At 40.1% G+C, this 27,230-nt stretch overlaps 2 protein-coding genes across 2 annotated transcripts in view; one reads left to right on the plus strand and one right to left on the minus strand.

Annotated features, from left to right (window-relative positions):
- The window catches only part of LOC149147248 (protein MICRORCHIDIA 7-like), a 230,843-nt gene that overhangs the window by 140,085 nt on the left and 63,528 nt on the right, over positions 1–27,230 (minus strand). Inside the window, exons 8-9 of the mRNA XM_089441053.1 lie at positions 7,417–7,495; positions 7,077–7,208 (exon numbers count right to left, since the gene is read on the minus strand). Coding sequence (XP_089297179.1) covers positions 7,077–7,208; positions 7,417–7,495 — 211 coding nt within the window. The remainder of the gene's footprint in view (positions 1–7,076; positions 7,209–7,416; positions 7,496–27,230) is intronic.
- On the plus strand, positions 1,501–2,882 carry LOC149147249 (uncharacterized). The gene is made up of 2 exons (XM_089440503.1): positions 1,501–1,970; positions 2,081–2,882. Exons 1-2 carry the CDS (start codon positions 1,613–1,615, stop codon positions 2,680–2,682), a joined length of 960 nt encoding a protein of 319 aa, XP_089296629.1. The 5' UTR covers positions 1,501–1,612; the 3' UTR covers positions 2,683–2,882.

A 27,230-nucleotide genomic window follows, 5' to 3' on the forward strand; every position in this document is an offset into this window, starting at 1 on the left:
ATTTCAATGATCTATCATCTATGCTAAGCCTATGAACTCTCTAGCTCTATGCTATCAAATTTTTTAGCTTGCATGTGCATTTTTTTCCCTACATTTATCATTGGTTTTCCATGTTCCTTAGCTGCAATTTTTTTTTTAAATGGCAGATTTATTTGCAAATTGTTATTATTTCAAGCAAACATGGCTCCAAAAGGAAAGGATAGTGCATGGGCTCATTGTGATGTAGTTGAGGGAAAAATGATATGCAAATTATGCCATAAATCTATTGGAGGTGGGGGTATTCTTAGGTTGAAACAACACTTGCTGGGGTAAGAGGCCAAGTAAAGCCATGTGATGCACCAAATGCACTGTTAGGTCCTATTAGGGCAGAATACATTGCCAAGCTTGAAAAATTTTATGAGGATAAGGCTAGGGAGAAGGCCATCCAAGATGAAATTGCAAGGAAGAGGGAATTATTAGAAGCCATGAAAGAGAGTGGGTATGATGATTCTGAGATTCAAGACTCCACTTCTATCCCTTCCACCAATGACCCCTTTCACTATGTTCATCCTTCTGTTGGAGTTGGCCAACCATCAAGAGGACCAAAGAGACCAAACATCCAAAGTTATTTCTCATCTTCTGCCACCATTGCTTCTTCTAAATCTAATCCCACTTCCTCCCAGCCAAGTTCTCAACCCACTTTGGATCAGCATTGGAAAAAACAATGCAAAGAAACTTCTCACCAATACATTGCTAGATGGTGGTATGATTCAGATATCCCATTTAATGTTGCTCGCTCACCTTATTACCAAGCTATGTGGGACTCTGTTATAGCTGCAGGAAAGGGCTTCAAAGGCCCTAGTATGCATGACTTGAGGGGAGCTCTTTTGCAAAAAGAGATATCTTCCATTGATGAGTATTTGACTGAGTTTAGAGAGTCATGGGTCAAAACAGGTTGTTCCATTATGTCAGATGGATGGACCGATGGAAAGAACCGCACTATCATTAATTTCCTTGTTTCTTGCCCTCAAGGAACCATGTTTTTGAAATCAGTTGATGCATCTGATAGGGTAAAGGATGCAAGCCTTCTATTTGAGCTTTTGGATAACATTATTCAGGAAGTTGGGGAGCAGCATGTTGTGCAGGTCATCACTGATAATGCCTCAAACTATGTTCTTGCTGGAAAGATGCTTGAGGCCAAATATAAGACCATATTTTGGACTCCATGTGCTGCACATTGCATAGACCTCATGCTTGAGGATATAGGCAAGGTGGAGTGGGTAAAAAACACTGTAGAGCATGCCAAGTGCATTACAAAATACATTTACAACCACTCATGGGTATTGAGCCTAATGAGGAAACACACTGGAGGCAAAGAGCTTGTTAGGCCTGCAATTACGAGATTTGCAACTCACTTCCTCACGTTGCAATGTCTCAATGGTCAACATAGAAACTTGCAGAAAATGTTTTCCTCTGATGAATGGTCTGAATCTCGGTGGGCTTGTAGACCAGTGGAAAAGACACCAAAAAGAAAGTGTTAGACACTTATTTTTGGAAAAGGTCTGTAGAGCTTGTGAAAATTACCGAGCCCCTTGTTAAGGTGCTAAGGTTGGTGGATGGGGAAAGATTGGCCATGGGCTACATTTATGAAGCTATGGATCAGGCAAAGGAGCAGATACGGGCAGCTTACAATGACAGGTTAGCTAAATATGGCCGTATATGGGAGATCATTGATAACAGATGGAACAATCAACTCCATCGTCCTATACATGCAGCCGGGTATTTTTTGAACCCAAGGTATCACTATAAAAATCGGCTAGGAGATCAGCATGATGGGGAGGTCAGAGCTGGATTGATTGATTGCTTGGAGCGCATGGTCCCTAACCATGTAGACCAGTTGGATATACATAGACAGCTTACTATTTTCAATCAAGCAAGTGGTACTTTTGGCAAAAACTTGGCAAAGATGGCAAGAGATGTGGACCAACCAGGTAAGCAATTCCAATTTCCATTTTGTTTTTCATTTCAAGTTAAAATTGTTTACGTTCTTTACAATTCAAATTATAAACTAAGTTACTAATTATTGTCTTTTTCTTTGCAGCACATTGGTGGGAGTCATTTGGTGGCCAGTGTCCTCAATTGCAAAGGTTTGCAATTAGAGTCCTCAGTCAAACTTGCAGTGCTTCAGGTTGTGAGCGCAATTGGTCTGTTTTTGAGCGCATACACACGAAGAAGAGAAACCGTTTGGAACAAAAACGGTTAAATGATCTTGTTTTTGTGCAATACAACCTTCGACTGAGGAGGAACCAAATGATGAGCAAATCACCTGATCTAGATCCCATTGTGTTGGACGATATTGATCCAACATCAGAATGGGTGGAGGAGACTGAAGATCCTGTGTTTGAGGCTGATTTTGATATCGACATGGCTTTAGCGGAGGATGAGGCAGATTATGTGGCGGCATCAGAACCAGGATCAGTAGCGGCATCAAGGAAAGGCAAGGAACCAATGGAAGGCACTAGTCGTGCAGGTCGACAAACTCGTGCTTCCACTAGGTCCACTTCTATTGTCATTGGTGGCCGTGGCATTGATACTGATGTTGCAGATGAGGCAGAGGCATCCTCAGACTCTGAACCAGATGATGTCTATGTAGCTCCTGATGATGATCATGTGTCTAGTAGTGGTGATGATCTTGATGATTGATCATGTGTACACTGTAGACTTGTAGTAGGCCAATGGCCTCATAGCTTGCAGCATGGTTTTTGGACTTTATAGGCCATTTAGAGCCTCATTTCTTATGTATTTTGCTATTTTGTCGATGATATGTATTGCACTCGGTGCCATTTTGATATATTCACCTTTGCATGGTATATAAATGAGCAAACTTTGCATATTTTGTCTCTATTGGCTTGGAATCATGGTTTTACATCTTAAAAATAGTTTTTTTTCATTAAAAATTAATTATTTAATGTATTTTTTAAAAACCAGTTCGTTTAGACCAAACCAGTCCTGGTTAGACCGGTTCCGGTCGGTAAACCGATTAGCTAGGTGGACCGGTTCGGTCACCGGTTCCGGTTTTAAAAACACTGGATATACATGAAAAACTTCAACCAATGATTCTTCAATGAGAGCAGTAAATAGAGATCACAATAGACAGTAAAGCAAGAGACAAGAAAGTTGAAACACCAAGATTATGCTCACAGCTAGGGAAAAACCCACTCCGGGAAAACCCAATAACTCTTTCCTTATGAGAGAGAGATTATGTCCATCAATAGTACATCAAAATGTTCCAACAAATCCAAATTGATCATCAACAAAGTACCTGTCAAAGTCTTGATCAAAAAATGAGAGAGATGTCACTTCTGTCCAATAGACTGATCTGCAAAAGGAGGCTAAAACTAGGCCTGAGATCACTGCAACAGAGGGGCCTAAGTCTTCACTGTGATAGCCAACAAATTGTGGAGAAGAAATGTCAAGGAAAGTCTTAGTCAACTTCAGAGATACATCACAAGAGAGAGCGAGTTTCTCTCTACACTTTTCGGCCCAAAACAATGTGTAAAACCAGAGGTAACAAATGATCCCTAGTCACTGTAGCACGAGCCCTTTGAAATGAACCAAACTATAAAAATTTCTCATTTCCCACCCCGGTTTAAGTTTCACCTTATTTCTCCAAAATAGTTAAATGCCCTTTCCCATATCCATACATTCAACAACTAAAAAATAAATTTTGTTGAAAACACAAACTCTGGAAATTTTACAGAATGCTGGAAAATGCAGAAATAAAAATCAGCAGGTACAAACAGCGATTTAACGCATTTAAACACAGTATTTTTTTGTCAAGGTGACCCTGGAAAAACCCCCTACAACTCTTGGGGAAAACCAGTTCGAGAGCTCCTTATTTCTGAAAAATGCTTTTTACAGTGAGAAATATTCAGCAAAAAAATCAGCAAGTAAACTTTTACAACTTATCTCGTTTTCCGTGCCCCTCAGCCAACTGAAAAACTTGCAAGCAGCAAAATCTGAACAGCAATAAATGTTGTACGTCCTCCTTGATTTTTGTGCCAATTTTCAGCCTTAAATTCTGTTGTACGGCCTGCCTAGAAAATCATGCAAGCTGCCAGAAATTCTGCTATACGATTTTCTCGATTTTTGTGCCGAAAACTGTTGTACGGCCTCCTTGAAAATCGTGCCAGCAAACTCAGATTTCTGCTCCTCGATTTCTATGCAAACTGTTGTACGGCCTCCTTGAAAATCGTGCCCAAAAATCTGTCGTTCACTGTATGCTAACTCAGTTGTACGGACTTGCTGGAACGCTGCCTTGGAATGTGTGCCAAGCTGTTGCCTCATTCTCCTCCCTGTCCAAAAATCTCCCTTGCTCTCTTGCTCTCCTCCCAATCTGCTCATGAAAAAATGAATGACCTTTTCCTCCTTTTCCTCCTTTAGTCTAACCGTAAGTGACTTTTGGGTGATCCCTAAAACCAATGGCTGAAATAGATTGAGATCTATCTCACTTTCTATTTTTAGTTCACCCCACTTTAATAAAGACCCACTTAGTCATTGATTTCCAAAGTCACTTTTCCTTTCTAATTTTACATTGACTTTTATATTGGTCAACCCAGCAGTAAATTCGGCCTTCTTTGGTCAGTGAAACTCAGTCAAAACAAAATCTTATCTCCTCCTTTGCATGTGAGGATGTCTCCCTGCGGTTTTCAGATCAGATCGAACCTCTTGATGTGGTGTGTGATGTTATGGATGATCCAAATGAGCTCCATCGAATGGTCTTATATGTGGTTTTGGAAGGATAATTTCTCCTTATGGGGCCGACTTGTAGACTTCAATGGGCCGACTTGTCAAACATGAAATAGTAATTTTCGTTTGACGAATTTGAATTTTATTTGAAGAATGGTTCCCTCCTAGGGGTAGCTGGACTTCTCCTTGCACAGATTCATCTTGTAGCTGCCAATTTTTACAACCAGCACCCCCTGCTGATGCAAAACAGGGAACCATTGTTTGACTCTAGGAATTGTTATATGAGCCATAGGAAGGAAAATAATATTAATTATTGTTTGTGAAAACACTGTCGCTGTGCGAATGGTGTGTGCACTCCCAGCTTCTGCTGCCGTTAGTACATAATCACAAGATTAAGGTTTAAAGAGTGGCCATTAAGGGTTAAAATATATTGGACGTCATGGCTGTGAATACATAAAAGTAAAAAGTCGATTTGAAGGTTGAGGCTGTTGACCACTGAAGTGTCAACTACTCCATGAGCAGAGTACATTTCAGAGCAGTCAAAATTTTTCAGATTTCATCATCATCATGCAGCTTCAGGTTTTCAATTGTAATCCAAATTTTGCAGCTCTGTGCGCCATCATGTAAAATTGATTTTATTATGTTTATAAGGCCATGTAACACATCTACATAGCTTAATTGTTGAAATATGTAGTAGCTATGGTTGACATTTTTCATCAAATTATAAAGGACAATTTAATTCATGATCACCTCAAGTCAGCTCATTTCTAGCCCTCAAGTTGGCTTATTGCAAGTATGACAAGTTGGCACTACTAGGGCTAATTAGCCCCCATATGACCACACTATTATATTGGGCATCGTTCTTCATCATTTCAACCACATCATTAAGCATCATTTGGTCTGCAATTTCAAGTGTATTTGGCCGTTGTTTCAGCAGGGGGGCTGCCATTTGGTGAAGAGTAAAATCTTTTCGTGACAACAAATAGCATCTCTTTTAAATCTCACAAGCAGCAGCACCCAATAGCTTTCAAAGCTGCAATTCATGATGATTGTTGGTAGTTCTTGTCGTTTTAGTAGGTGACTGTCTTGAGATCCACAACAGTTTTGGGCCATTGCACAATTCTAACTGCTGGCTGTGTTGATGGAAGACAGAGGCTTTGGTGGGTGATTTTTTGACCTCTTGCAGCATCCCCACATACTGTCAGTTTATTTGCAGTGTAGAGAGTTTTTATCTACACACTGCTTCAAGAACTACCCATCATGAGTTTTTGCTTCACTCTCTCTCTCTCTTCTCTCTTTTTCCAAGTACTGTGTCATGTAGCTGGGCCATTAGCCCATTTTTCATTGTAGCTAGCAAAATGAATTTGGCCACATCCAAATATAATGAGCATTATTGTTAATCACAGGAGCATCCATAAAAAGAGGCAAGACACCATTGAATCCAAGTCGATAAAAATAATATTTTACTGATAAATGAAATTATGTGAAATCATCATTACAATAAATGCACGGCCATATAAATCCACACTGGAAAGGCATCACATAAATAGTCATAACCTTTAGTAATAAGTTGACTAGTCATTAATGACATTTAATACAACTTAGCCAACTTAAGTTACAACATATATTCATTATATGATCTACTTGGTAATATATTTGTATACATTACATAGGACTAACACTGTAGAAAGGAATTACCTGTGATCATTACATCTTCTAAATACTAAATATTGATTGTTAATGATCTGCTTCATCCTTCTTGTAACATGTTTGTCGTTTGGTGTCTTGTCAATATTGCATGCTCCTGTTGTCATTTTTTCTTCTAGTAAAGGGTTGCCCTTTAATGGCATGTTTGTCCTCTAGTGTGCAAGCAACTAGTTCTTAGGTGTCCAATTAAATTTGTAACTCCCATTTAAGATTAATAATTGTGACTACCTAGAAAATAGGCAGTTACAAAATAAGTCAATTGTATGAAAGATTCTATCCTCTAGTTCAAGGCCCTCACTTGTCATGTGAACATGGATTTTCTTAAGTTAATAGAATTTCCCTAGTTCCTTGAGCTAGACCTCAGCTGCATTTGCAATTAAAGATCTTTATCTCCTCATCTTGCACCTATCATGACCCTTGAGCAGGTCATATGTTTCATAATTAAACGTCTCCCATTTCCCATCCTATTCCCAGCACAACCCGTATCAAAACAGGTTGAATTGTTAAGGTTTCACAAGGATAAAAGCAACAAACACAAATCAAAACCAGGTGACAAATATGTATATCAAATCATTGACCCTGACAGTTTGCAGACTCCAATAATGCCAACAAACTTAGAAAAGGGAAATTCTTAAACTCACTTGTTTGAGTAAATCAACTTCAGTTGAGTAAGGTGACCATTGCAAGAGAGTTGACAAATTTTGAGCCCAATCCTCTGCAGTGGAACGAATCAATCTTTTACGTTGTCCTGAAAATGATAATTCATAGTCCACCTAAAGATGGATTTGAAAAAGAGTTAGAGCTTGCAACATGACCCCTTAACCTGAAATTGCAGGTAATATCTACAAAAGAATCCAAAAGTACCTACATTGCAACTTTCACACTACACAATTAAATAAGACTCTTGCTCCTTAAGGAAAGAGAAGAGAATAAAGTTGTTGGACGATAATTTAGAAATGGAATTAATGCCTACAAGCTCACCATTGGAACTATAATATCTTCATGTCCAGTCTCCCTCAAGAACGTATATGAAAGTAATCCAATACTTTGAGTTGAAACGCTGGGATTCAATAAAATAAATTTCATTATTATGAGATATAAATTAAAAGCAGTTAATACCTGTCAGTCTTGAAATTTATACATGTAACATACAGTACCAAAGGTTAACAACGAAGAGTACTTATGAAAACATGACTGGCAAGTACAAGCATGCTATGCCACCAACTCCAAACAAATTTGAAAACAAAAAATAAAATAAAAAATAAATAAATAAATAAAATATGATCAACATACCCAACAACAAATAATTTCAATTTTCTAAATGAATTTCATTAACTTGCTTAAGAAACACTCTCACCAGATGAAAAAAATAATAATCATCAAAATTCTGACAAGCTTACTCCAATGATCCTTAATCAATAAAGAGGGGGGTTACCAAATATTAATTATATTCTTGCAAATGAATTTATGATGCTTGAGAATTGCTCGATTTCCTTTTTTAAATTCTTGGAACTTATAAATTTCAGAAGTGTAGTAATACACTGATTGGGAAATGAGGCTCTGCTAGGATTTTGAGGCCTGATGTCACAGGGTCTATTACATTTAAGCATTGTCCTAGCCGAAGCTATGGCAACCCTTTGTATTAAATCATTTGTGACACTCTCTTGTCATTCTAATTGGTCTTGTGTCTATCTTAACCTGCCGTTATGACAAAAATAGACTAATTTTCAAGGAGAACCTGCACAAGGAGTAGGAAGCATTGAGTAGCCATGGTTCCAACAAAGGCTCTGTTACCCACCATTTTGTCGGTAATATCCCTAGGAGAAAAAGTTTCTCCAAGATGGTCCTCAGCCGACAGCCCCTTGCAGCCATCAGCTAGCTTATTGTGCCAATTCTCCGCCACCTGAGCCAGCCATGTGGTCCTTCGCCCATCTGCGATGATCATATGTTTGAAGGTGGGCCTTCCGAATCTAAAGGTATGCCTTGTCATTTTGAAATTGAGTAATGTAGTTTGCTTATCATGGACACTTTTGAGCATGGATTAATGGGGGCATTCGGCGGAAAGAATGGGCTAGGTCTATGCTTCTATCCCCTAGATCCCTTTAGGAATTAACCTTGGATTCTAGTCTCGTGGGATCTCTTTTATTGACCATTTGGTTCCAGAGATAGTATTTCACGGGAAACCCAGATTTTGGTTGCATCGTCCCACTCCCTTATCCGCTTATATTACCCTCTTTCCATCCAGTATTGCCTCATTCATCATATTTCCCACCTAGGTCCACATAGGGTTAGCTTGCCCCTCCCCTTGCCCACACCTTGGGTCATGGCCTGGAATGAAGCCTGGAATTTGAGCAGCTGAAAAGAAAGTTAAAAGCATATATGGCCACATTTAACAAGAAAAGTGCCAAAAGATGCAAAATATGGTGGGGACAAAAAAATATTAAGCACGTGGGCAAAAGCCAATACGTGAGCTCTACCCCATCATCATGGCCATCACCTTGGTTCCTACAGGTTCTATGAACCTTCTTCATCATATAGGAACCCATGATTGTCCCAACCCCTGGTGGGCAATGAACCGCCCCACCTTAAAGTGGGGAATTCATTGCTATATCTTATACATCATGCTCTAACCGCTTGAGCCCCGCGCAGTTAATCAAAGAAAATCATAAAAAGGCAAAAGGCATATAAAGAAGGGTGAAAAAATCAAGGTCGGGGCACCTCATGTACCACGATCGCTCCATCCTACACATTATAAACCCAAGTGTGGGCTTCCCTCGTATTAGCTACCCTTTGTACCCCAGCATGTAACCCAGGGATGCCCCCTCTCATCCCCCACTTCATTCACCTATTTGTCACATGCCACCACCTTTTGAAGGATGTACCTTGAACATATTATCCCCTTTAGAAGTAGAAACCACCTAATAGAGCACTTGGTTAACCCCATTCAGAGTTTAGGGGGCATTGACACACCCCAAAGCCCATTATGGAAGGGCAGGCCATTATGAAGTCCCCACCTGTGGTCCATGATTAGGTAAGCTTATTTACTTGATTTCTCTAACGACTTGTTGTACATGAAGGCTAGGGGACACATTGGATCTTATGCAGGATTGCAGATGTTTCCATTTGGGTTTTTGGTCTCCCTATACGAGGTCCTAATCCTCTAGAAGGCTACATTGGAACATATAGGGAGGGTGTTGAGAGCCATGGGCCTCCACAGCAGCATATTGCACTTGATGGATCCCTACAGCCATTCAAAGATTGTTCGTGGTTCACTTATTGGAGAAGGAGGATGTACTTTATCCATCATGCCCAGTTGACCCTAAATCTACACCATACACTTGGCAAATGATCCAAGACTATATGATGATGTGGCATCACATATATTATCATCTAACCCTTGCGGGCAAGCTACAGGCATCTACGATTTGTTTGGAGATCCATGGGGACACTTGTGTGCCCCCAAATGTCATTTGGAGCACCACAGGTTATTACAAGGAGCAAACCCCTTGTCAACTGCTTTTGAGGGTTCTTTTCTTCATTGCGGCACCCATGGACCTCATTAAGCCTCTTAGAGGGCCCTGCGACATGCATAGATTATTATTTGACCTCTTGGGAGGCTTACTGTTTTCATTTATGAGCTAGTTTGGTGGGCTTGTCACCAAAAGGATGTACTATTAGCACATTATTTTATTTGGGGAGCTTGTGTAGGCCAAGGAGGCTAATTTGAACTCCTAAGATGTGTATAAATACAAGAGAGGTGAAATCATTTCTCATCATTACTTTGGATTGGATCTCTCTCTTCTTTAGAGAATTTCGCACTTTTTTCTGGAGGATGAATTGGAGCATTTATGGATGAATTTTGATGGTATTGTTACTGGTCTATCTTCTCTGGGAGCTTCTCTATTGTCATGTGTGAATGGTTGGATATACTCACCTACATATAAGTACGAAATGTTATTCTTATTACTTTTGTCACATATGCTGGATGGGATTTTTGTTGTGTTAGGGCTAATTGTTGCAAGCAAATTACTGCTTAATATTGTGAGATTGTCTCTATTGTACCATTCTCTCCATGTATATGCCATGTAGTGTGAGAGAAATCTTTTAGGAGTAAAATTTGACCTTGATAAGCCATTCCTCTTGTGCATTTGAAGTATAAAAGCTGCAAGATTGCTTTAACTTGACCTAGAGGGTTTGTGAAATAATTTTGATACCTCCTTGACAGGGAACCAAGAAATCTTACACATAATCAACATAGGCTCCATTCTCCCAAGGATTAAGGCATTGATCTACCAAGGGTGGTCACCAAAGCTCTTATTCTTTCACCTTCTCCCAAGTCCAGCCACATTGGGGTGCCTAGGCCATCAAATTCCTGACAAGCTAGCCACTGAAAAAATTCAATCTCCTAGGGTCTCCTATGTTGGCCTTTCCTGTATCCCTCCTGCAAATTTGAAGACATTCCGACGGTGGAATTGGAAGAAAAGCCAAGCCCTGGCTCCGAGACCAAAGCTTGCCCTGCTATCCCCAAGGCTATCACTTCCCGGGGTCAAACCAACATCTTTGAATAATTATATTTCTTTGATCCTTTCTACACCTTATCTAGGGTATGAATATCATTGGTTGCTACATTCCTTCCTCATACCCTAGACCGAGTCCACTTGGCCCCATGTGATCCCACTCCTTTGAAATACAATTCTTCAAGAACCATCCAGGATACCAATTCTAACAAGAATTTTAGGGATTGGGAAACTCCTTCACAAGTCTTATCCCATAAACCTAGCCCTCAAACCCTCTCTTCCTTTCCCTAGATTACCAAGTACCTTGCTTATAAAGCAAGAAATTTTTATCCTTCAAATTATGGAAAGGTTTATTCAAGTCACTCATATCTATTGACTTATCCTTCATAGGTGACTCCACACATACTAGGTCTCTTCCCATCGATGAAAGTCTGTAAATAGAAGGGAACCTTAGTCGCGGTGACAGTGGGCTAAGACTCCATTTGTTGCCCGTGGCCTAGCATTAGCCCTCTAGGGGGATTCCCCTTGGGTCCCCTTCTAGTTTGAGGCGTAACCGGCTCTATTACACATCTTTGAGCAAGGGTATCTATATGCAATTTTTTCATTTAACAAGACCATTGTAAGCCCAAAGAATGTTATTCAAAGCCTTGCAAGCCATGGATGTTATGTATTGCACCATCCTAGGCCCCTCACTATCAACCATGCCCAGTCCTCCTAGACTCCATTCTTAGGTCTTTTGATCCTATATAGGATTGGAGGGTTTATAATGGACCAACCTATACACGGTTTAAAGGAGCCAATGGTTTTGTAGGGATGATCACACCCTAGAGGGCCAATCCAACCAATTGTATTATCCACATCGTCATCTGTCACAAAGTCTGCTTGCATTCTTTGGCCTTGGTATACCATTTATGTTACAATTCTCAACATAGCAGTCTCACAATTCTTATCATTTCACATTTCTCGATGGAATTCACAGATCCCAATGGACAAGGTCTCAAGGTCACAAAAATCATGAAAATCATTGGTCAAGAAGATATTCTCAGTCAAAGGTGGTTGCACCCATTTTGATATCATATATGGTTTAACGAAGGCATATTGAGGTACATTCTTGTCCAAATGGAGCGTGTCTTACATCAAAAGTAATCTAAACGGTTATTCGAGACAAACCAATGTACCATTTTACTCAAATCAAGCAATTCATTGGAGATCTAGCAATTTGACCCTTTCGTGTGAGCTCTATTAGGCCATTCAAGTGATCAAATCTATCCCTTGTGGTTAAACCAATGAGGAAAAAGGACAATTAATCAATAAAAGTCATGTTATCAAGCGAAAGGGTAGAAAAGCATTCCAAGTCAACGGACCAATTCAACTTCCTTATAAGTCACTGGTCATCTGCAATTTTGAGGGAGTCTTATTCATTCCAAAGTATGTCATCTGCAGCAACCCTGTTTGGATCAATTTTAATAACATCCTTTGAGATTATATGTCCCAACAATTTGCCTTCCTCCATTGCAAAATTTGACTTCCTTGGATTTAAAGATATGCCAAACCTTCTGCACTTGTCAAGAAATTGTTTTAGATGCTACAAATAATCAGAATGTCAAAAACTTGTTTTAGATGTTGCAAATGATCAAATCAAATTTCGAAAACACAGTGATATCATCAAGGTAAACTACAATGAACTTATCCTTTTCATCAGCAAATGCAATATCCATGGCCCTTTGAAAGGTGGCCCCTGCTCTTATCATTACAAAGGGCATACATAAAGGTTTCCCATGGTGTGATGAACGTTGTCTTTTCTTGGTCATCAGGGTGCACCAAAATCTTATTGTAACCTAAGAAACCATCAAGCATAGATATCCTCTTAGAGCCAACCACTTTTTGCAATATATGGTCCATCTTAGGTAAAGGATAATTATCTTTAAGAGACACTTTGTTGAGGTTTCTGAAATCAACACAAAGCCTTATTTCACCAGTCTTCTTTCTTACAGGGACCAAATTAGAAAGCCATTTTGAAAACCTTAAAGGAACAATAATTTTGGCATCAAACAATTTTCTCACTTCTTTTTCAATAAGAGGAAGCAACAATGGATTGGTTCTTCTCAACTTTTGTTTAAAAGGCTTTTGATCCTGCTTGATTGGAATTGTATGTTGAATAATGCTCTTATCATACACTTTGAGGTCTTCATATCCCCAAGCAAAAATATCTGAGTATTCCTTCAAAAGATCAAGATATTTATGTCTATCTTCATGAGTCAAAGATCTAGAAAGCTTGACCATTTTAGGTTGTTGCTCTGTCCCTATATTGCAGTCCTCTACTTCAGTCTCTGTGGGAACTACTTTGGGGTTCTTAGCTACATCATTATGATCAAACAACTTCTCAAGAGGGACCAAATCTTTTGGTATCACATTATTCTTCAATTTTATGACCTCAAGATTTGTAACTTGATTCTCAAAACCATCTGAAACTGAATCAAAAACCTATTGTTCATCTTCATCAAAACAATTTTCCTCATCTATGCGCAAACTGGAAAATTCCTCAGACATTTGCAAAAAATTATTAAGTTGCTTGTCATCTTTAAACACTTGCCAATATTTTACATTGTCTGGGACTGTTGGTCTATGTTTGACTTCAATTTCATACTTCTTATTGGGATAAATAGGAATCTTAAACACACTAGTTGAGGTGGCCAATGCATCAGCTATCATATGCTGCTTTCTAGGAATCAATTATAAATCATATCCTGAAAACAGTTGCAGCATTTCTAGGACATCATTCCTATAGGCCTCATCCTAGGGTGTTTAGTTTGATACACACCTTTAATTTGATTGATAATCAACTCTGAATCCCCATGGACTGAAATCCTCTTTGCCCCCAAGTCTTTCAAAATCTGCAATCCCAAAATCAGCGCTTCATACTCGGCCACATTGTTTGTACAGTCAAAGGCTAGCTTGAAAGAACATAACTTTGACTTGTCCACCTTTGGGCTCATTATCCACACACCAGCTCCAGCCCCTTCTTTACTAACTACTCCATCAAAATCCATGTTCCAAAGGCCATCATCATCTTCTTTATGTTCTAATTTTGTTTCCTGCAATTCACCTTCTTTCTCTTGTAATATACTGACCATGTTTTTGACTTTCTTCCTCCAAAAACAAATCATTATACAATATGAAAGAATCCATATCAGAATGAACTGAATAAATAGGATGGTTATTAGGCCTTTCCTTGCCACTTACCATGTATTTCATCAAGGTTTCTCTGTACAATCTCCTTGGCTGTCCAAAAACAGGAATTGTGGCATATGACATATCCATCTGTAAAGTACCTTTCAATTTTGCAGCCCATGACCTTGATAAAAGCATACCGAACTTTGGAGGAATATCAGCAACAACTATATCCATCACTAGGCTTTTTGCTAGAATTTGAGTGAGAGAGACAACCAAATCCTTGATTAAACCCAAACATTTCACCTTACTCGAATCAAAGGAAAAGAGATCTTTATATGGCCTTGTTATGTCCAAACCAAGCTTATCCATAATAACCTTTGGCATTAGGTTATGTGATGCACCTGAGTCTAACATTGCATTATGTAGAATCAAATCATGCACATTCAAGCTAACATAGAAAGGTGGGACATCTCCATCTTGAGAATCTCCTTCAACTTTTGGACCAAATAAAAGTTCAAGATGATCATCATTCAAATTAACAGTATCTGAAACATCTCCTATCTTTAGTGCTTTGACAATTTGACTCTTGTATGTCTCATTCTTGATCAGTTCATTAAATGGAATAGATATTTTTGATTTTAGATATTTCATTTTCTAAACTGAAAGAAGATTGACCTTTCTCTACCTCTTTGATGGTTGTGTCTTTCTTTTCTGCAATCTCCTTTGGGCGATCAACTTTCTATTGGCTAGAACCGGTGCATCAACTTGAGCTTTCTTTGGAGGATTTACTGGAACCTTTTTGTTTCTCAAGTTATATTGTCTTTGTACTTCCATGATTGCATTTTGGTACCCTTTCTTGTAATCTTTTGATTCCATATGCATGATATCTTCCTATGGCTGAAAGAACAAGTCTTGCTCTTCATTTGTCAAAAAGATTATTTCCTTGTCCACCAAAATAATGTATCTAATCTTGATCTTCTACTGCTTCTTCATCTTCTGCAAAATTCTCTTGGAAAGGAGGTCTGATTTGTTGCTACTGATCTCCCTGATTTCTTTGTTCTCTTTGCTTTATTTGAACTTGAGGTCTTCGAAAATTTGGATTCCTTACTTGAGGGGGAGCCTACTGTTCTCTACCAGTTGCCTTGTTTTCTAGAGTCAACCTTTCAACCAACTTTTCCATTGTTTTCACCATGACATCCAACTTGTTATCTAATGAAGATGAAGCCTCCTCTTTAACTCCTCTTTTTTCAACTTTCATTTTGGCCTTTTTGTTCAACAGATTCACTTCCACTCCAACAACATTTTTCTGCATATCCTCTAAAGTGGTTGGATTCCTTTCTCTAAGCTGATAGGCAAGCTCAGCATCAAAGCCATCTGGGTAATGAAGCAAATCCAACCCCTGGAGGGGGTCTAATTTGAGCTGGTATTGAATTGTACACCTTATTAAATCTTGCTGAAAAATCCTGAACTGATTCTCCTGGAGCTCTCTTCAAGTTGGCATACTCAGCTAGTATTTCTAGAGGGTTCTTCTTTATTTCCCACCTAGCAAGAAAACTTTGCCAAGCTGGTAGAAATTGGCACTGCTCCCAACTGGTAGGCTTCTATACCATCTTTTGACCTCTCCCTAAAAACTCTGAGCAAAAAATCTCAATTTAGCATCCTCATGGTCTACCTCTTCTAGGTCTATGAAGTCATTCAACTTATCAAGGTGTTGTTGTGCTATAATAACTCTTGTACCATCAAATTAGGGCAATCGTTGACCATAATTTTGTGGCAAATCATGTAATGGACCTTGTAAATTCAATGGAGCATAACGAGCAGCCATGATTGTATGAGATGGAAATGCACTGGCTTTTGGGATCTGAAATGAGGATGAGGGAGGTAAGGAGACTATTGTTTGAACAATTGATGAGGAAGGAGGGGTAAAAATAATAGAAACAACAGGAGCAAAACATAATGGAATATTTAGTGGAGCAGAAACAGTTGGAACAGAATTCTAAAATCTAGAGGTCTTAGAAGCAACTTCTTGCAGCTGATACACAAGATGTTCTAGTTTATGAAACTGTGTCCAAATATCCCTGTATGCTTCTAATACACTTTCTTTCTGAAAAGGAATAGAGGATTCTAACTTAACTTGATCAAAAACTGTTTTTGTTAGACTGTTTTCTGATTTAGATCTGAATAAATTTTGTTCAAACTTCAAATCAAATTGGACCTCATCGACTGATTTTACTCTTTCAGGGAGGGACAAGGATCTTTCTATGACACTGGTGTCTGTTTCTTTTGCAGGCTTCTTCTTCCTAAATAACTTCTCTGGACTAGTCAAGACCTCAAGTGGATTAGGATCTGGATGATGCCTAGTATGTACTCTTCTTGAAGCCAAATTTTCCTACAGAAAATGATTGCAGCTAGTTCTAGAATCACTAACAGTTGGGTAAATATTCAGCCTATCAGTTTCTAGTTCGTTGTCACCCTCAGGAACCAGATTTGTCTCTAATAGCAGATTTTTCTAGGGAAGTTTTCAACTCTCATTTCCCCGGCAACGGCGCCCCTATGTTAGCACTCTGTAAATCCTCCAGGCTGAGGAGAGGACCCCAAAGGTAAACCACAAACCACTTTAAAACTGGAATCTAGCCCTTTCAATTTCAGAGAGGGCTCTCTCTATATGATTCTTCAATCACTTATGTCTTAAGCTAGGTATTGAGATCAGAGAGGAATAAGTTTGACAGCTTGAAGGCAGGGAAGATGAAAATCCATTGCCCATACAGTCATATAAAGCTAGGGTTGTTAAGTGATATGATGGGGAAATTTAGGAAACCTTAGACAGGGACAAGATAGACAATCCTTATGGTGTTTTTTTTCAGATTTCGTTGTAGAGATGGTGAGCAGAGAAGTAATGAAAATAGTGACACCTAAAGCATGTAACTGAGTATGAATTCTAGATGTCACAATGGAAGAAAAATATAGAATGTTTAATAAGCTATAATAGAGCACTTTACATTGAATTCTGAAATAAATCCTGGCTTAACTAAACATGAAGACATAACATTTCAAGCATAATTTGTACCAAAAGAAAAACTCACATGTATAGGATAACACATCACCATAAGCAATTGACACATGAATCCCTGTAAAAGTCGACTTAATCCTTCATCATTCCCTGCAAATTTAATGAAGATATACAATGCACAATGTTTTTCTTTCTCTAACCCTGACCAACCATTTCTTAATCAAAAATACATCATATATACATCAAAGAAAATTAGTTCCTTCCTTTAGGAACCAAATTCCCAAAAAGATTTCAGTTTCTCCCTATAGCAGCGAAAATAGAACTAATTTCTAGAAACAAGGAAGTTGTTTTGACCAAAAGAATCTTCAACAAATTACATTAAATGCCTACACAAAGATGGAGCTCGAAACTCCAATATACTTCAAGACATTTGTCATGACCGCAAAAATCGGTTTGGTGAAGTTTCGACTCGAAATGCAAAGTCAAAAGAAACACAGCAACAAAAGCGCAGCGAGTTGATGGTTTGTCTGCTTCTGATCATCTTTTGAGCTTCTAATTGAATCATTCATATAAAAAACAACCTGGACATCATCAACTTCCACTTGAAAAGCCTCTTTTCATTTTGCAAACCTTCCATCCTTCAAAAACACCACCTACCGTAAAAGTGCAACACTTGTGTGAAAGCGCAGCGAAATATTACCTTCACAATTCTGACTAGTGCTGAGGTTTCTGAATAAAGCAAATAACTTGTTGATGATGCTAATAGTCTTGAAAGCCTTTTTTCAAGTTCCCACCCACAAAAAAAGGCCAAAACCTCATATTTCCATCCAACCGTAATGCTTTTGTCAATAGTGCAGCATCACTGTGTGAACTACTCCGTTTGCAAGAAGTTCCATAAGCTTAAGAAATTTGACTAATTTGTTGAAATTTGGTACCGGAGGACAGGTTGTTCCCTAAGGCTTTGATCTTTGGCCTAGGGAAAAGTGTCCAAAAAGAATTTAATTTTTCTCCTAAAGTGACTTTATAATTTTTATAAAGTCAAATCTAATTTAAAAGTGACTTTAAGTGATAAAGTTACTAAAGTTTAATTTTAAAGTGACTTTAATAAAGTCAATATAAAATTAGAAAGGAAAAGTGATTTTGGAAATAAATGACTAAGTGAGTCTTTATTAAAGTGGGGACAATTAAAAAATAGAAAGTGAGATTTAAATGAGCATTTAATCTCAACCCTAGATCTCAATCTATTTCAGCCATTGGATTTAGGGATTACCCAAAAGTCACTTAGGATTAGATTAAGGAAGGAAAAGAAGGAAAAGGTCATTCATTCTTTCATGAGCAGATTGAGAGAAGGAGAGCAAGAGAGCAAAGGAGATTTCTGGATAGTGAGGAGAAGGAGGCAGCAGCTTCGCACACATTCCAAGGCAGAGTTTCAGCAAGTCAATACAGCGGAGTTCCAGTAAGGCGAAGTTTCAGCAAGTCGGAGTTTCAGTAAGTCCGTACAACGCAGTTTCAGCAAGGTGGAGTTTCAGCAAGGCGGAGTTTCAGCAAGTCGGAGTTTTAGCAAGTCCGTACAGCGCAGTTTCAGCAAGTCCGTACAGCAGAGTTTCAGCAAGTCCGTACAGCGGAGTTTCAGCAAGTCGAGGGCAGAAATCCATATAGATGTACTGCTATTTTTTCGAGGAGGCCGTACAACATTTATTGCTGTTCTGTTTTGCTGTTTGCAAGTTTTCCCAGTTGGCTGTGAGGCACGGAAAACGAGATAAGTTGTAAAATTTGCTTGCTGATTTTTTGCTAAATATTTCTCACTGTAAAAAGCATTTTCCAGAAATAAGAAAGAGCTCTCGAACTGGTTTTCCCCAAGAGTTGTAGGGGGTTTTTCCAGGGTCACCTTGACCAAAAATCATTGTGTTTAAATGTGTTTAATGGTTGTTTATATGTGCTGATTTTTATATTTCTGCATTTTCCAGCATTCTGTAAAATTTCCAGAATTTGTGTTTTCAGCAAAATTTATTTTTCAGTTCTTTAATGTATGGATATGGGAAAGGGCATTTAACTATTTTGGAGAAATAAGGTGAAATTGAAACCGGGGTGAGAAATGAGAAATTTTTACATGGTATTAGAGCTTGAGTGCTGAAGTGCAGTTTGGGACAGCAAGGAGGAAAATTACAGCGTGCTGATTTTTCACTCAGAAAATTCCAGCAAGCTGATTTTTTACAAAACAGCAGTTTATCTTTACTACAGCAGTGTTATTTTTCAGTTTTAAGACAGCAGAATGTCATTGGGATTGAGGGTGGAGGATAGGTTGGATGGGCATACAAATTACAGCGTTTGGAAGGAGAGAATGCAGAGTATCTTTGAGGAGGCAGAAGTCTAGGACATCATGGTGCATACCACACAGAACCACGTTGTTGTGCCTAATGATGCTACTCAGTTGGCTGATTATAATAAAAAGAACAACAAGGGTAAGAGACTGATTCTAGACGGAATCAAAGACCATTGCATTCCTCATGTGAGAGGAAAGAGAAATGCCCATGAGATGTGGACAGCATTCTCCAATCTCTACCAGAGTACCAATGAGAAACGGAAAATGGTCCTGAAGGAGAAGCTGAAGACTATTAAGATGGTAAATGATAGTGCAGCTGGATATCTCACAAAGATTACTAATGTGAGAGATGAGTTGGCAGCAGTTGGAGAGGTCATTCCACCCACTGAGTTGGTGCGGATTGCAGTGAATGGCCTCCCCCCGTTCATGGATGAACTTTGCTGATGGGGTTTGTGCACGTGAAATCCTTCCCACATGGGAGAGGTTTTGGGATGATTGCATTCAAACAAAGATCAGGAAAGGTCAGCTTGGGGCAGCCAAGTCAGCTGAGCAGGATGAGGATGTAGCTCTGGTGGCAGGAGGCAAGAAAGGCAAAGGGAAGAAGCAGGCTTCCACAAGCAATGGTGGGGGCAAAGGCAAAGGTAAAGGTAAACAAGATAACACACAGAAGGACTATTCCAAGGTGAAGTGTTGGAATTGTCAAAAGATGGGACACTATGCAGTTGTGTGTCCGGAGAAGAAGAAGAAGGGGAAGAACTAGAGCATGGCAGCTTCAGCGAGGTTTAGGACTTTGCAGTTCGTTTTGACCGGGAGTTTGGGTTCACTGCGTATGAGTCCTCTAGTGCAGGATCACCTGCCACACAGGTTCAAAGGGAGCATGCTTTTCCCTCGATTATCGGAGCATCTTCGGGTATCTGGTATGTGGACAGTGGGGCTTCACGTCACATGACAGTAGTCCGTGAGTACTTCTCAGAGATTTCAGAGAGTGGCACTGATATAGAGGTAGTACTCGGTGATAACAGAGTTGTTAGAGCAGTCGGGGTGGGGACACTGACATTTCAGAGGGAGTCCAAACCTCCCTTGAAGGTGACAGATGTTCTTTATGTGCCAGGGATGAGGAAGAACCTCATATCCATCTCAGCGTTTGAGGACAGAGGATATGAGGTACTGTTCAGGGGAGGACGGGTGTTCATGTATCCCAGGGGCACTCCAGCTGATTCAACTAGAGTGATAGGTGTACGCCATGCAAAGGTGTACAAGTTTGCATTCCAACCCCTTTTGGCATTGAGCAGTAGTACCAACAGCAGAGCTAGCAGTTCTGAGCTGTGTGAGATTTGGCACCGCAGGATGGGGCATATGTATCATGGAGCCTTGAGGACCTTGCGGGAGATCACTACAGGTGTGCCAGATTCCAGTACTGATCACTTTGATACTTGCAGAGGATGTGCGATGGGCAAGTTTGCCAAATCCCCTTTTCCCAGCAGTGACAGCAGAGCGACTGGGATACTTGATTTGATTCATTCCGATGTGAGCGGTCGAGGTCTCATGTTTCCTTGAGTGGATATGAGTACTATGTTTTATTCATTGATGATCACTCCAGGAGCTGGATTTATTTCTTGAAGACCAAGAGTGAGGTCTTCAAGCGGATTCAGTTTAGAACTCTTGTGGAGACAAAGACAGGTCAGAGATCAAGTCCCTAAGGTCGAACAATGGGGGAGAGTACACCGTTGGAGAGTTTGTTGACTATTGTGCGAAGGCAGGCATTAGGAGGGAGTTCATTGTTCCTTACAACCCCCAGCAAAACGGGGTTGCAGAGAGGAAGAACAGATCCATCGTAGGGGCTGCCAAATCCATGTTACATGATCAGGGGTTGCCATTGTTCTTGTGGGCAGAGGCCTGCAACACAGCTTTATTTGCTGAACAGGAGTCCGCAGCGTGCCTTGGGGCACATGACTCCCGAGGAGGCTTTTTCTGGGAAGAAGCCTGATATTGGTCATCTTCGTATCTTTGTATGCATTACATACTCCTACATACCCAAGGAGAAGAGGACCAAACTAGAACCCACTACAGAGAAGGGTATCTTTGTGGGCTACAGTGAGACCTCAAAGGCCTTTCAGATTTACATTCCTACACAGAGGAAAGTTGTTGTCAGGCGGGATGTGAAGTTCGAGGAGGACAGGGCCTTTAGGAGGTCACGGGAGTTAGAGTATTTGGATCATCCAGACCCTCAGCAGCAGTTGAGTCAGTCGCAGGGATCCAGTGGGCAAGGATCAGGAGGATCCGGAGGTACATCTATGAGGATGTCAAGTCCGTCAGTGAGCAGTGGCTCGCCGAGCCAGAGGGGTGGTGCTCCGAGCAGCATGCAGAGCAATTCACAAAGCAGTTCACTGGGGAGTCCACTGATGGACAGTTCACACGGTACCTCAGCTTATACAGGCTCAGGTGCAGGCAGGAGGACAGCAGACAGACAAGAGTTCAGGCTCCTGATGATGATGAGGAGGAGGAGTTTCATTCTCGTATGGGAGAAGTGCGCTCAAGGAAGAGGAAGCCCAGGTGGCTTCAGGACACCTTGAGAGATGCCACATTTGTTGCTGAGCCTAAGAGGCCGATCAAAGAGAGTAGACCACCTGAGAGGTTTTGTAGCTATATGGCAATGGCTACCAGCATCCTTGACTCTAAGCCTTCTAGCTATGAGGAGGCAGCTAGCCAGCAGGTCTGGAGAGAGGCCATGCAGGAGGAGTATTCTTCTATTATGAAGAATGATGTTTGGGAGGTGGTGTCAAGGCCTGGGGGCAAATCCGTGGTTACTTCCAGATGGCTTTACAAGGTAAAGCATTCTGCAGATGGCAGCATTGAGAAATTCAAAGCGAGGTTTGTGGATGGAGGATTCTCCCAGGTAGAGGGAGTTGATTATGAGGAGACCTTCGCTCCCTTGGCTTGATATACTTCTATCCGCTCCATTATATCGATAGCAGCAGAGATGGGTTGGAAGATCCACCAGATGGATGTGAAGACTGCATTTCTCAATGGCTTCATATAGGAGGAGATGTACATTGAGCAGCCACAAGGCTTTGAGGTGCATGGGAAGGAGTCCCATGTGTGCAGACTGAAGAAGGCCCTTTATGGCCTGAAGCAAGCTCCCAGAGCTTGGTACTCCAGGATAGATACATACTTGCAGGGGATGGGTTTCACAAAGAGTGACGCAGATCCGAACCTTTACTTTATTGTGATAGGTGAGGAGCCTCTCATTCTGGTGTTGTATGTGGATGACTTGGTCATTACAGGCGCAGAGAGACTCATAGGGCACTGCAAGAGAGATCTTGCGGCGGAGTTTGAGATGAAGGACATCGGCTTGATGCATTACTTTTTGGGTTTGGAGGTGTGGCAGGAGGAGGGGCATTTCTTCCTGGGGCAAGGTAAGTATATTGTGGACATCCTTGGCAGATTCCACATGGAGGATTGTAAACCCATGTCGACACCGATGATTACCAACTGGAAGAAGCTTCATGCTTCGGATTCCGAGTTGGTGGATCCCACATTGTACAGGCAACTGATTGGTTCCTTGATGTATTTGGTCAACACTAGACAGATATTTGTTTTGCAGTCAACAAGATGAGTCAATTTATGTGTGAGCCTAGGAAGGTTCACTGGGTGGCTGCAAAACACATTTTGCGGTACTTGCAGGGGACAGTGGATTATGGTTTGGACTACAGGCAGGGGGATGGAGTGAGATTGGCAGGTTATAATGATTCTGATTGGGTAGGTTGTGCTTCTGATAGGAAGAGTACTTCAGGGTGTTGTTTTGGGTTGGGTTCGGCAGTAGTGTCATGGTTTAGCCGGAAGCAGCAGTCAGTAGCATTGAGTTCAGCGGAAGCACAGTATATGGTAGCCAGTCTAGCTAGTTGTGAGGCCATCTGGCTTCGCAAGATGTTGTTTGGCTTATTTGGTCAGCCGTTGAGACCTTCAATGATTTACTGTGATAATCAGAGTTGCATTAAACTCACGGAGAATCCAGTATTTCATGACAGGGCAAAGCATATCGGGATCAAATATCATTTCATCAGAGACTGTGTTCAGAATGGCGCTGTGAAGCTTGAGTATATTCCCACTGATGAGCAGGTTGCAGATATTCTTACCAAAGTCTTACCACGGGGCAAGCATGACTACTTCAGAGACAAGATGGGTGTGGTGAGGAACGCCTTCCTCGGTAAGAGGGAGTGTTGAAATTTGGTACCGGAGGACAGGTGGTTCCCTAAGGCTTTGATCTTTGGCCTAGAGAAAAGTGTCCAAAAAGAATTTAATTTTTCTCCTAAAGTGACTTTATAATTTTTATAAAGTCAAATCTAATTTAAAAGTGACTTTAAGTGATAAAGTTACTAAAGTCTAATTTTAAAGTGACTTTAATAAAGTCAATGTAAAATTAGAAAGGAAAAGTGACTTTGGAAATAAATGACTAAGTGGGTCTTTATTAAAGTGGGGTGAACTAAAAAACTAGAAAGTGAGATTTAAATGAGCATTTAATCTCAGCCCTAGATCTCAATCTATTTCAGCCATTGGATTTAGGAATTACCCAAAAGTCACTTACGGTTAGATTAAGGGAGGAAAAGGAGGAAAAGGTCATTCATTCTTTCATGAACAGATTGAGAGAAAGAGAGCAAGAGAGCAAGGGAGATTTCTGGACAGTGAGGAGAAGGAGGCAGCAGCTTGGCACACATTCCAAGGCAGAGTTTCAGCAACTCCGTACAGCGGAGTTTCAGCAAGGCAGAGTTTCAGCAAGTCCGTATAGCGGAGTTTCAGCAAGGCGGAGTTTCAGCAAGTCGGAGTTTCAGCAAGTCGGTACAGCGAAGATTCACCAAGGCGGAGTTTCAGCAAGTCCGTACAGCGGAGTTTCAGCAATTCGAAGTTTCAGCAAGTCCGTACAGCGAAGTTTCAGCAAGTTCGTACAGCTGAGTTTTAACAAGTCGAGGGCAAAATCCGTACAATTGTACTGTTATTTTTTCGAGGCCGTACAGTATTTATTGTTGTTTTGTTTTGTTGTTTGCAAGTTTTCCCAGTTGGCTGAGGCACGGAAAACGAGATAAGTTGTAAAATTTGCTTGTTGATTTTTTGTTGAATATTTCTCACTGTAAAAAGCATTCTCCAGAAATAAGAAAGAGCTTCGAACTGGTTTTCCCCAAGAGTTGTAGGGGATTTTTCCAGGGTCACCTTGACCAAAAATCATTGTGTTTAAATGTGTTGAATGGTTGTTTATATGTGCTGATTTTTATATTTTTGCATTTTCCAACATTCTGTAAAATTTCCAGAATTTGTGTTTTCAGCAAAATTTATTTTCCAGTTGTTGAATGTATGGATATGGGAAAGGGCATTTAACTATTGTGGAGAAATAAGGTGAAACTGAAAACCGGGGTGGGAAATGAGAAATTTTTACATGATTATGCTCCCAAAAGGACTTCATGCAAAATATAAACCTCAGCCTTCTTATCCAACTCCATTCAACTAGTATACTTGGGCAAAAAGACAAAAAACAAAACTATTTTAATTACTTGTTCAAGACTCAGACTTTAGCTCCTCAACCAGTAGCTCAAGCTTTCCTCTCTTTTTCATGTATTTCCTATAATGCCTCTTGCAACTGTTGTTTAGTAGCCCTTAGCTCTTTCTTCAAGGTGATATTTTCTCTGCAAACATTGTTGAGTTGTCTATGCAAGGGCAGAATTCTCTTCAGCATATAATTGGCCTCATACAATGTTGGCTCACACATGTTCAAATGATCATGTATCTTTTGTTTGGCCTTTTCATCTTGTTCCTTAAGCCTAGTGATCTCATTTTGAGCTTTCTTCAATTGTTTCGTCAACCTATGGAAAGTATGTTGCCCTTCATCCATCTCAGCCTTATTCTCTTCTTGCATTGACTCTTCCTTTTGTAGCTGCAACTTTCTTGCTGAAGACATAGTTACAGGAATTCTTACTGATGAAGCCTCTAACTCTTGAATGTTCTTTGTTACTACCTTCTCTTTACCTTTGGACTTAGTGATAGATGGAGTTGTCTTCATCACTGGTTCAATTTCACTAATCTTAGGTGTCTCCTCCAAAATAGTCTTTTTCAACTCCCTATTGTAATGTTGTAGCTGGGCAATGACAAGGTGAGCCTTTTTCAATTGTTCCTGCAATTCTGACATCTTCTTATCCTTATCATTTTAAACGACAACCTGTAGTATGATATCTAGAAATTCAATTCATTGTTCAAGTGTTTGCTCCACAGGCAATTTTTTCATAGCAGCTCTTGTGAGTGGCTTCTTAGGAACCTCCATCACCTCAGGAGAAAAATGAAGTTTCTTACCTTTTTTCTTATTTGATGGGTCAACTGAAATTGATGGCCTTTTCAGTGAGCTTTCCACTGGTGATTGCACATCCCTTGCCCTAGATGAAGGTGTATCCTTTTTACTCCAGGGGCTAGTTGGAAACTCGGTTGTCAATTTGGATGAATCTATGAATGCTTTCCATGTCAAATTTTTCTTTTTCAATTCTTCCACCACTAACAATTTAGTCAGAGAGAAATGAAAGAGACTAGGCTCTACTTGACTTTGCTTACCTTGAACCTTATCTGCCATCTTACTAAGGCTTCTGAACAAATAGAAAGGCAAATTCAAGGGGCTTTTTCAATGAAATGCATCAATAGCCTAAAATGATACCGATAAATTCTCCCAAATCTGCTTTCACAAGTGAAATATCTTTGGATGACCTTAACAGATATTCTCTAGGCACAATAGCTCCATATTCCTTGTTTTTGTATTTTGGCTTTAAGAAATCCTTGTAGTTGATTATGTCTAGAGGCATGCCCTTGAACCACTGTTCTCCTTGTAGAGGAATCTCTGTAGAAGCTGAAATGGTGAATCTAACACTAGAAAATTCAACTCTCCAATCTTAACATCTACCCCAGTGAAATTCAAAGCAAACTCTTTGGTCAGCTAAACACTATAACCCTGTATCTTCTCACAAAACCTAATGCAGCCAATCTGTTCAAAAGAAACCCTAATTGTTGGATTTGAGTTTATCAAGGCCAGATCTTGAGGCTCAAACCTAATTATGTCTCCCCTTTTATGCTTCTTCCTATCTGGAGTTGTCATGGCTCACAATGAAGGTAAATTCTAGGGTTTTAAAATGCAATTTCAGTGTTTGACAACTAGCATAGCAATAGTGTAGCAGCTATGGTATTAGGGCTTCAGATGAGGGCTTTATGGCAAACTTTGAATTAGAACCTCTACATTAACAAATTCCGACAATAAGACTCAATTTTTGAACCAAATGCAGCAACTTGTGGTTTTTATCTAGAACGGAATTTGAAATGCACAGGGGTAGCAAGAAAGCGTAGCGCATGAAGGGAATAAGTTCTTGATATTTTAGGGCTAGAGTTGTCGTGGCTCACAATGAAGGTAAATTCTAGGATTTTAAAATGCAATTTCAGTGTTTGACAACTAGCATAGCAATAGCGTAGTAGCTATGGGATTAGAGCTTTACATGAGGGCTTTATGGCAAACTTTGAATGAGAACCTCTACATTAACAAATACAACGAAACTCAATTCTTAGACCCAAATGCAACAACTTTTGGTTTTTATATACAGTGGAATTTCAAATGCACAGGCGCAGCAAGAAAGTGCAGCGCATGAAGGGAATAGCTTCTTGATATTTTAGGGCAGTAGCACAAGGTTGTTGAAACTCCAGACCACTTTATGTGAAATTGTCAGGCTCCAGGATATAGGTGGCAAGTAAAATT

The sequence above is a fragment of the Pinus tabuliformis genome, chromosome 9 (assembly GCF_031772625.1).
Source record: "Pinus tabuliformis cultivar Carrire ecotype Pingquan chromosome 9, CPIR1, whole genome shotgun sequence".
NCBI classification, from domain to species: domain Eukaryota; kingdom Viridiplantae; phylum Streptophyta; class Pinopsida; order Pinales; family Pinaceae; genus Pinus; species Pinus tabuliformis.

Coding starts and splice junctions, on each gene's coding strand:
- LOC149147249 (XM_089440503.1), top strand. CDS start 1,613: ATGGGCTACATTTATGAAGCTATGGATCAGGCAAAGGAGCAGATACGG. Junction 1,971..2,080: donor AAGAGATGTGGACCAACCAG/GTAAGCAATTCC, acceptor TTTTCTTTGCAG/CACATTGGTGGGAGTCATTT.